The sequence below is a fragment of the Trichechus manatus genome, unplaced genomic scaffold (genome assembly GCF_000243295.1).
Source record: "Trichechus manatus latirostris isolate Lorelei unplaced genomic scaffold, TriManLat1.0 scaffold00014, whole genome shotgun sequence".
In the NCBI taxonomy this organism is placed as follows: domain Eukaryota; kingdom Metazoa; phylum Chordata; class Mammalia; order Sirenia; family Trichechidae; genus Trichechus; species Trichechus manatus.
The window spans coordinates 10,603,472-10,613,627 of record NW_004443950.1 but is presented as its reverse complement, the minus strand read 5'-3'; the positions used below and the strand labels follow the sequence as shown (position 1 = coordinate 10,613,627).

General features: G+C 56.2%; 1 protein-coding gene across 1 annotated transcript in view; it reads left to right on the top strand.

Moving 5' to 3' along the window:
• The window catches only part of ADGRG1 (adhesion G protein-coupled receptor G1), a 44,321-nt gene that overhangs the window by 31,205 nt on the left and 2,960 nt on the right, over window positions 1-10,156 (top strand). Inside the window, exons 2-12 of the mRNA XM_004371667.2 lie at window positions 1,142-1,237; window positions 1,766-2,188; window positions 3,677-3,809; window positions 4,522-4,669; window positions 5,296-5,427; window positions 5,776-5,892; window positions 6,069-6,114; window positions 6,326-6,429; window positions 7,275-7,393; window positions 9,292-9,560; window positions 10,034-10,091. Coding sequence (XP_004371724.1) covers window positions 1,177-1,237; window positions 1,766-2,188; window positions 3,677-3,809; window positions 4,522-4,669; window positions 5,296-5,427; window positions 5,776-5,892; window positions 6,069-6,114; window positions 6,326-6,429; window positions 7,275-7,393; window positions 9,292-9,560; window positions 10,034-10,091 — 1,610 coding nt within the window. The 5' untranslated portion in view covers window positions 1,142-1,176. The remainder of the gene's footprint in view (window positions 1-1,141; window positions 1,238-1,765; window positions 2,189-3,676; window positions 3,810-4,521; window positions 4,670-5,295; window positions 5,428-5,775; window positions 5,893-6,068; window positions 6,115-6,325; window positions 6,430-7,274; window positions 7,394-9,291; window positions 9,561-10,033; window positions 10,092-10,156) is intronic.

Genomic DNA, 10,156 nt, shown 5'->3' with positions numbered 1-10,156 from the left:
TTTACAAGTGCCAAGCACAAAGGTTCCTGGACAGGTGCTACAGTCCTCACCAGGGAGAGAAAGCCCTGGCCTCTGGAGCAATCTTGGGCTAGTCATTTAATTCCTTGGGTCTCAGGTTCCCTGTCTGTGAAATGGGCCAACAGTAGTGCCCACTTCACAGGACTGGAGTGAGGATTAATGCATGTGCAGGGGTTGGGGGAGGTCAGCACAGACGCTGGCGGATAGTAGGTGCTCAGCTAATGGAGGCCAGGGGTGGGGGGCAGAGGTGCCCACTCTACACTGGAGTGGGAGGTGCTGGGCCATCTGGCCCTCAGGAGTTTGAGTTTCCTGCAGAGACTAAATGTTCCCCTCTGTTGTTCCTGCTGCCCAGGGTCCTGGGAACTGGCTCCCTCTGGTGGTCATGATAGGAAGCGCCCTTCTCCTCTGCCCCCTGTAGAGGGCGCTATGGGAACGTTGATGTCCATTTCCTTCACCTGGCCACCTGCCAAGCCTTGATCCAGTAATGTCTGTGCGCCAGGCCGCGGGTATGGAGATGGATCAGGAGTTCTCTGGCTGGCTGAGGCGGGAACACACCATCCCGCACTGACTAAGGAGGCCTAACAGAGGGGGCCCTGGTCAGTGGTGGGAACCAAAGGAGGTCAGAGTCAGGACTGACTCCAGAGGGAGTTGAGGAAGGCTTCCTGGAGGAGGTGTCCTTCGAGCTAGGTCTCAGGGATGATGATGGTGTGGTTCCTGGTAGAGAACTCTGAGAACTTCATTTCTTCTGTGTCTTCTCCTGATCTGGTAAGGGCAGGGTTGTGGTGGTTCTAGGTGGTACTGTGGACACTAGGCAAGATTTCACATCACTCCTGGGCTTGGGAGGGAGACACTATTATTATCCCCATTTTGGGCAACTTACAGTTACACAGGGTCCTGCAGCAACTGAGAGGTGGAGCTGGGCGTTGAGCTCAGCCAAGCTCCGGACAGCTGCTGCCTCTTGATGCTCAGCTTCTAGCAGCTCTGAGGAGGTCCACGGGCTATTCCACACTCAACTCCTCACCTCACCTCCTACATCCACGTCACGCTGAGCTGCTCCTCTGCAGGGCTGGCCCAGCCACCCTGCGGTTCAGGTCCTTGGCACAACACTCCTGGTCTCTTTCAGGTGGTGACTTCTCGGTGTGACTTCCAGGGAGGAAGATGGCTGCCCAAGGGCTGCAGATGGCGCTGTTCCCACTGCTTGTGCTCCTCCTGGTCCAAGGTAAGGCTTTCTAGGGCAGCTGCCAGTACATATGATAACTCCTCTGTGCAAGCGTGAGCCTGCAGGCACAGTTTAGCAAGCGGATGGTGCCTTGAAGAAAAGAAAAGGCACCTCTTTCTTCTGGTAGATCCAGCCCCACACCAGGGTACACAGCTTGGGCTAAGGGACATGGTTGGATTTCAGCCCCACTTGCCTCTGCAGCCAGAGCATCCTTGTGCAGTGCACAGCCCGCACAGCTGTCTATGGCAGCCCTTGCCTCATTAAACACTGTATTACTATTAAAATATTTTTTTGCCTTTGAAATTATTCTTAATTTTGATTTTGCTCTTTTCTTTTTATATTTTAAAGCCAATGATTTTTGAGCAGGTAGACACATGCATTTTTTGTAGACCCTTTGAGGGGTAGGTTCTTGGAATGTGTGTGAATCCCAGGGCTGGGCTGTGAGTTCTGGGCCCAGGGCCTGCCCTCTCCCATGTCCCTGGTGTGCCCCTGCCCCTGAGCCTCACCTGCAGCCTTTGCCTTCCCCAGGTGCCTGTGGTGGGGGCCTCCAAGAAGACTTCTGCTTCTGCGGCCAGCGGAACCAGACGCAGAGCAGCAACCTCCAATATGAGCAGACGTCAGAGCTGCACATCTCCATCAAGAACTCCGAGGGTGCTCTGACAGTGAGCGCCCCCTTCCCCGCAGTCCCGGGGGCTTCCCGAGTCCTTCCTGACCGCAGGGGCCTCTACCACTTCTGCCTCTACTGGAGCCACCACACTGGGAAACTGCACCTCTGCTATGGCAAGAACGACTTCTTGCTGAGTGACCAGGCCTCTGGCCTGCTGTGCTTCCGGCACCAGAAGGAGAGCTCGGTCCAGGGCCCCCCACTGCTTGCCACCTCCATCAGCTCCTGGTGGAGCCCCCAGAACACCAGCCTGCCCTGTGCCACTGGCTTCACCTTTTTCTTCCACAGTAAGAGGACTCCCAGGCAGAAGGGAGAGCTGGGGCAAAGGCCCAGAGGCGAGGAAGGCAGGCTTGGAAGCAGCCTGGGCTCTGTCAGGCCAGGGAGCTTGGGCTTTGTGCAGGTAGCGGGGAGCCACTGATGGCATCTGAGCAAGGGAGGTGCGTGATCCAAGGTGTGATTCTGGAAGCTTTGTGGGAAGGTAAGGGTAGGGTGGAGGGGCAAAATCCCATCCAAAGGCTTCAGGGAAGGCCCAGGTACAGGAGGATGGGGCCTAAACAAGGCAGGAATGAAGGGAATCATTGTAGATTACTTAACCCCATTTCACAGAGGAGAAAACTGAGGCACAGAGAGGCTGCCTAAAGCTACACAGCTCTTAAGTGAGGGAGTCAGGATTTGAAACCGGCAGCTGATTGGCTTGAGGTGGGGGATGGGTATAGCAAGAGCGGTCAAAGTTCAGGAAAGCTTCGGGCTGGCTGAGTCTGGGATGTGGAGCTTGTGTCTGTTCTGCCTGAGGGGTGACGGGGGTGATGTGGCTGCAGCCTCTGTTAAGTACTGAATGGCGGCAGAGGAGGAGAAGGTGGCCGGAAGGAGCTGAGGATTTACTGGGGTCTAGACTTCCCTGATTCTGATTCATTTTAGGCAGCTCTGGTTTGGGGCGGAGCTGTGCCCGAGGTAGGGGGTGTGGCACTTTGGAAATGTTAGCAGGTCCAGGCGCCTGAAATAGCTGGGGGTGGCAGGGCAGGTCAGTCCCCTGGCCCAGGTGCTGTCCAGTGCAGCAGGCAGGGGCAGGGGCAGTCAGATGGGGCTCCCCACCCCCAGGCTGGGATTCTGCCCCCAACCTGGGAGGATTCAGGGCAAAGTTACAAAGTGGTGTCCTGAGAACAGATCTGACCTGGTCTGGTTTGGTCTGTGGGGTGCTTTTTAAAATATGAGCCAAGGTTTTCAAATCCCCTAAAAATCAGGCTTTCTGGCTTGTAAATTCAGATGTGGCTACCCAGGGCCTCGATGGCACAGGGCATGTCCCCTCCCCACGTGCCCCACACCCCCTCCCAGTCTGCCCACTTCACTGAGTCCCCTGCCTGGCGCCTGGAGACAGCAGGTCGGCAGCTCTAGGGAGGGGGCTGGAGCCTGGGGACAGGGAGGCCAGCAGGTGTGGGGTCCCCAAACCACCACAGAAGCCTCCCATGTCCCTCCTGAAGGAGGCTCTGTAGACAGAGGGTGCCTGGGTAGGGTGTTAGGCAGGCCGTGCCCCACCCCACCTGCTGGGGCTGGAGGTGCTGGAGGGTTCCATGTGACAGAGCCCCCATCTAGCTGGCTTCATCTCTCAGTAACCTTAGGCGAGTCCGCGCCACCTCTCGGAGCCTCAGTTTCCTCTTCTGTAAGATGGGGGTAAAAACATTCAGAGTTCTGGGGAGGCTTAACTGGGAGAATAATGGGTGTGGCCCAGCTCCTCAGTCAACAGCCTTCCAGCAGGTCTGTCCATTCCCTTCCCCCAGAGCCTCCCCAGAAGACCCCCCACAATGCTTCAGTGGACATATGTGAGCTGAAGAGGGACCTCGAGCTGCTCAGCCAGTTTCTGCAGCATCCCAGGAAGAGCTCAAGGAGGCCCTCGTCCACCCCTGACCGACAGTGAGTGTGGCTGGCTCAGGGAATGGGGCTGGAGGGAGGCACCCGCCAGACCTGGTCCTGGGCGGCTGCGGACCTGGGGCTGGGAGGCGGGTTGGAGGCCTCTGCTGGGGTGGAACATTCTCTGAACTTCTCTGGCTTGTCTTTCTTTCTCCTCCTGGAATTGCTGAGACACAGCCCCACAAGCTGAGCCCTTCACCGGGCTGAACCCCTCACCCGGCTGAGCCTTAAAAACAATCCATTCACACCCACCCTCCCAGAATGCTGCTCCCAAGTCCCCCTTCCCTGAATAAAGGAGAGACTGTTGGCCCATTTTAGAGCTCAGCAGACTGAAGCCCGAGGTGGACGGGGCTGCCCCATGGCCCAGAGTGGGTCAGCCCGGGCAGAGCTGGCAGTTCTAGAGTTGCCAGTGAGCTGTCTGGGATACTGCCGCCCACCCCCAGTCTCTCTTCTTTCCTGTTCTCTCCATCTTTGCTGCTCCAGCTTCCTCTCTCTGCCCTCACCCGGTCATTCTCTCTCCCACACTCAGCTGGCTGTTTTTCTCTCTTGCCCTCCCGTTCTCTCCCTTGCCCCCCTTCCCCTCTCTCTGCCTCTGCCTCTTCCTTTTGTATCTTCCTGAGTCTCTCCTCCCTTCTCTCTCTCTCTGCCCATCTCCCCTGCCCGCCTGCCCGGTCCCCTCCCCGCCAGTCACCAGCCCCTCTCTTCTCCTCACCAGCCATCTGCAGAGCCTCGAGTCAAAGCTGACCTCTGTGAGATTCGTCGGAGACACGGTGTCCTTCGAGGAGGACCGGGTCAATGCCACGGTGTGGAAGCTCCAGCCCACGGCTGGCCTCCAGGACCTGCACCTCCACTCCCGGCAGGAGGTCAGCGCCAGGCCAGGGCAGGAAACAGACCTGGGGCCCATGGGAGTGGAGCTGGGGGCGTACCTGCAATGCAGCCCCTACCTCAGCCTTGCCCCGGGCTCTCTGGGGGGGCAGAGGTGGGGTGACAGGGAGGTACACAGGCTCAAGGATAACCCTCCTCAGTCAGTGGCTACCCCTGAGGACCCAGTGCTAGAGACAGTGGTGGGAGGGGAGACCGCTGTCAGCCGCAGGGGCTCCTGGGACACATCCCTGCGATTGGATATGAATAGAAGGGATATGAATGGAAGACCAACCACAAAATGCCCATCCATGCACCTTGAGTGGGCCTGGTTAGCTACCCGTGTGGCCTACCACTCCAGGTGCTATAGGCAGGGCTGGGGCCTGAAGCCCTGAGCAACAGAACAGCCACGTGATTCTCCCGGCCTGTTTGCCCCTGGGCCCCTGGGCTCTAACCAGAAGGCCCCCCAGCCAGAGCTGGTTCCCAGGAGGGAGAGGTGACAAGGGCTGTGACGAGTCAGCATGGCTTCCCGGAGGGGGCGGGTTAGAGATGGCAGCACCCGGGAGGGGGTGTACTGGGGGTTGGGGGATACCTCTGGCTGAGACCTGAAGGGACTCTGCTTCTGCAGGAGGAGCAGAGCGAGGTCCTGGAGTACTCGGTGCTGCTGCCCCGTGTGCTCTTCCAGAGGGCCAAAGGCCGGAGAGGGGAGGCCGAGAAGAGGCTCCTCCTGGTGGATTTCAGCAGCCAAGCTCTGTTCCAGGTATGGGGCCCTCGCCCTCGTGCCCTCCCCTGGAGAAACCAGTTTCTGATGGAGAGATGGAAAGAAGGCATGCAGCCAAGCCCCAGCCTCCAGAAGTCAAGGCCTATCCTTGTGCAGTCAGAAATTGAACTGCAATGTGAAAATCTCCCTTGGGAGAAGTTCAAGTGATATAGTTCTCACTACAGTGTAAATGACTACATGGGCAAGAATTGTTTCCAGAGGGAAACTCAGCATCTCAGAGAAATGTGCTAGGGGGAGACAGGAACTAGGGAGCCTAGGGGACTCCTGGGCCTTTCCTCCTCAGCCCTGCACCCGTCTCTACTCTCTTCCCCAATTCCATATATCTAGGACAAGAATTCCAGCCAAGTCTTGGGTGAGAAGGTCTTGGGTGTCATTGTGCCGAACACCAAAATAGTCAACCTCTCGGAGCCTGTGGTTCTTACCTTTCAGCACCAGCCACAGCCGGTGAGTATGAGAAAACCAATCAGAGGGGACAAGTGTCCTCGTTTCTACCCCCTCCCTGCTACCTCACTTATCCTTAACAAAAAGATTGTCTGGCTGAGGGTAGACTTCCTCTGTCTGGGCTTTACAAAGGGATGGACTGTAATGGGATCCACTCTCCTTCTTTCTTGTCCCTACAGAAGAATGTGACTCTCCAATGTGTATTCTGGGTTGAAGACCCGACATGTGAGTACAGAGTGGGTTTCTGGTCTTGGCAAGTATCTGGAGGAGAAAGAGGGTCCTGGAGGGTGGGGATGGGGAGTTAATCAGGGAAGACTTCCTGGAAGAAGGCAGGCTTTGAAGAGAGAGTGATGGCCAGCTAGGGACCTGCATTTAGGGGGGTACAGTGGGGTTCTTGGGGACCGGGCTTGATCAGAGCTGCATGCTGTCCCCTCAGTGAGCAGCCCAGGAAGCTGGAGTGATGCTGGGTGTGAGACCCTCAGGAGAGAGACTCAGACGTCTTGCTTCTGCAACCACCTGACCTACTTTGCAGTGCTGATGGTGAGTGGTCCTCCTTCCGCCCCCAGCCACACCACAGCTGAGTTCTTGTTCTGTGCCAAGCACTTTTCACACATTATGTCATTTCTTTCTTATAACAATCCCCCAGGTAGCTCCTGTTGTTGTCCAATTTTATAGATAACAAAGTAAGGCTCAGAGAGGGTAAGCAGCTTACACAGGTTCACACAGCTAGTAAGTGCAAGATCTGGTCTGTGCAGCCCTTGCTCTTTATTCTCAAATTTTGGTGTGCATTGAAATCACCTTGGAAGCATAATAAAAATGCAGATTATGGACCCAGCCTAGGGTTCTGATTTCACAGGGTTGGGGTGGGGCTGGGAGTGTATTTCTAATGAGCTCCTGAGGGGATACTGAGGCCCAGCATGGAGGCCCCTGCCAGAGGTGGGCTCCAGTGCCCCCAGGATCATAGAAGCTTTGTGTCCGAGGTTCATGTTCCCAGAATCTTAGGATTCCAGCATCTGAGGGACCCTGGAGGCCACCAGCCCTTCCTGTGGGTGTCCGGTTGAATGTCCCTGGGGGTGGGGAGCTCATTTCCTCTCAGGAATCTATTCCCATGTTGAATGTTGTAGAAAAAAGTGAATGGCAGGACAGAAAAGGGGTTTCTACTGGAGAGTTATTGACCTTTGGGGGTGAGGAACCCATTTGAGAATGTAGTGAGAGTTACCGAACCCCCTCTGGAAAAATACAATTTTGGGGACCACATTCTGCTCTGGTTCAGGGTGATGGTTCATATCCTCCCATTTGGGGCCCATGATTAGCCCTCATCTAGGGCAAACCCTCAGTGTTGATTGGGGACACTGAGTCCAGCCCTGACTGGTCTCCTGGCCCAGGTCTCGTCTGTCGAGGTGGACACCGTGCACAAGCATTACCTGACCTTCCTGTCCTACGTGGGCTGTGTCTTCTCTGCCCTGGCCTGCGTCCTCACCATCACTGCCTACCTCTGCTCCAGGTAGGGCCTGGGAGGGGCGGGAAGAAGGGAGGGAGATGCTCCATTCCAGGCCCCCACAGCCATGGAGACCTGCCCCAGAGATTGCTACCCCACCCCCGCCTGACCCCGAATGTGTGTGGGGGTGGGGGAGCCATGGGGGCGCTGTCTGCTGAGCCCCCGGGGAGCCACACTTTCTCCTCAGATGTCTAGTGTTCCAACAGCACAGGATTTAACATTTTAATCAATTGCCGAGATTTAAATATTGGGAGCGTTCGCATAAAAAATCTAGATTTCTGCCTTTGAATAATCAGACATGATACCACTAGGTCCAAGTAATAATATAATGGTGATGATAATGGTAACTGTTAACACTTACATTGCACTTTCCCTGTGCCACACACTGTCCTGAGTGCTTTACATTATTAGCTCAGTTAATCCTCACAACAACCCTGTGAGGGAAACTCAGAGAGGGTAAGCGACTTGTCTGAAGTCACACAGTGAGGAAGTGGCGGAGGCAGGCCTCAAACCCCAGCAGACTGGCTCCAGGCCCATGTGGCCACAGTTGCCAGAGTTGAGTGGCCCCTGTGGACAGGCATAGTCTTGCCAGTTCTCTCTAGCCCCCACTCCCTGGTGAGTGTTTTGAGGCCTGTCCCCTGAGAGCATTTGAGTTTGATCCCTCCATGGGGCTTCTGGCATCCCAGTCCCAGTGGAGTTCCTGGGGGGAGGGGAAGGAAGAAGGAGCCCCGTGGCAAGCTTTTGATGGAGTGAAGAACGCCTTCACTTACCCCCACACAGGCCTTGGGTGGGAGGTCTGGATTATCAGTGCTTGGCTTGGCCTAAATTGGAGTCCACCTGCAGTCAGGTTCTGGGCCTGTTTGGGTGGAGAGGAGACACCCTTAGTTCTGTGGACACCAGGGTATCCTTGCTGTCTTTGACACTTGGAGAGGGGGAGCCGTGTGTATGTATATGCGCACGTACATACACGTACGTGTGCCTGTGTCACATGTGTACATAGCTGTACACGCGATGGGGCTGGAGTAGGTGATGTGAAGGCATGTTTGATGGGCTCAGTGGAAGACTGGGGCGGGGGTGGAAGCCCCCATCACCTACTGGTTGATCACAAATGTGCCGGAGGACATGGGACAGGAACCCTTAGGAGCTGAGCATGTTATCCATGTAACCCTTGCCCCAACTCTGGGAAGGTATTGTGCTTCCACTTCACAGATGAGGAGACCAAGGGTCTGAGGGGAAAAGACCAGCTCAAGGTGGTGCATTGTGCCACCAGCAGGGCGGGGTGGGAGTCCAGGATGCTGGGGTCTGTGTGCTCTGCAGCGCCTCTGGGAACCAGCCATCTGCAGGCAGAGCACCATAGCGGGGTGGGGGGTGCGGTGAGTGGGAAGCCGTGGAGGAAACCTGGCAGTGCCCTGGGCCACTTAGAATTCCATGGAAATTGTGCATGTCTAGTCTCACTAACCTTCGGACAGACATACCCCACATTCACAGATACGGATGCACAGTCCTGCAGACAGGCAAGCAGATGCAAAACATGGCATGGATTCTCTAAAGCAGCAAAAAATCCAAAATCTTTCCCCTCCAAACTTGGGACTATCTGGCTTATTGCAGTGGCTGATTTGCCTTCCTCACTTGGCCTGACTAAGGCTTCTATTAAATGCTCACTTAGTGCCTTGCCTGTGGGTGCTGGGCACACTGTAGGTGCACCGGGACAAGTGGGGAGCAGACTGGCTGTAGCCATGAGAGCAGGATAGAGTGCGTGCATTTGCGTGTGTGTGTGCGTGTGTGCGTGTGTGTGTGAAGCCTGAGAAGGCTTCCTGGAAGAGGAAGAGAACTGGGCACACCCCACCATCCCCTGCCTTCCCACACTGGCCCGCCCAGTTGACCCTGCTCTTCCTCCCGCCCAGGAGAAAGCCTCGGGATTACACCATCAAGGTGCACATGAACTTGCTGTTGGCCATCTTCCTGCTGGATGTGAGCTTCCTTCTCAGTGAGCCGACGGCCCTGACGGGCTCCCAGGCTGGCTGCCATGCCAGTGCCATGCTCCTGCACTTCTCCCTGCTCGCTTGCCTCACCTGGATGGGCCTCGAGGGCTACAACCTCTACCGACTCGTGGTTGAGGTCTTTGGCACCTATGTCCCTGGCTACATGCTCAAGCTGAGCCTCGTGGGCTGGGGTAAGTGGGTGGGGGTATGGCTCTCTCCTTGGCTCAGGAGGGGTGTTGGTGGGCCCCTCAGACCTGCCTCTCCCACTTGCCTTCTGGCAAAACTCAGATACCTGTTTCCGTTTCTCCACCTACCTCTCTGACGGTTCCTTCTCTGTTTCCTTCACCCACTCATCCTCAGGGGTCCTTCACCTTGGTTAGGTCAAGGTCCACTCTAGGAAGGTAAGGCAGTGGGCCCTCTCCCCAAGAAACACAAATTCCCCACATCGCTCATTCTGTTCAGAGGAGGTTTTCAGGCAGGGCTGACATGTATGAATGTGCAGGTTGTACACTGCTCAAAAGCACCCAGCTGTGGATGAATGGGGCTGAAAGCCAGTCTTCTCCACTCACCTATTTGCCTAGGCTAGTGGGGTCCCTACCTTTGGGTCCCCCTGAACCTCAGGTAACAGATTCCCCATGGCTTTGGCCATGTTCTTGGCCAACAGCATCCCAATTTGCCTATGGCCCAGGCTTCTCTTGTGTCAGGGCCCAGGAGCTCACACTGCAAGTCCTTTTGGACATTTCACGGGCCCCTCGACCTCCACATGCCCCTGAGCCCAACTTACTCC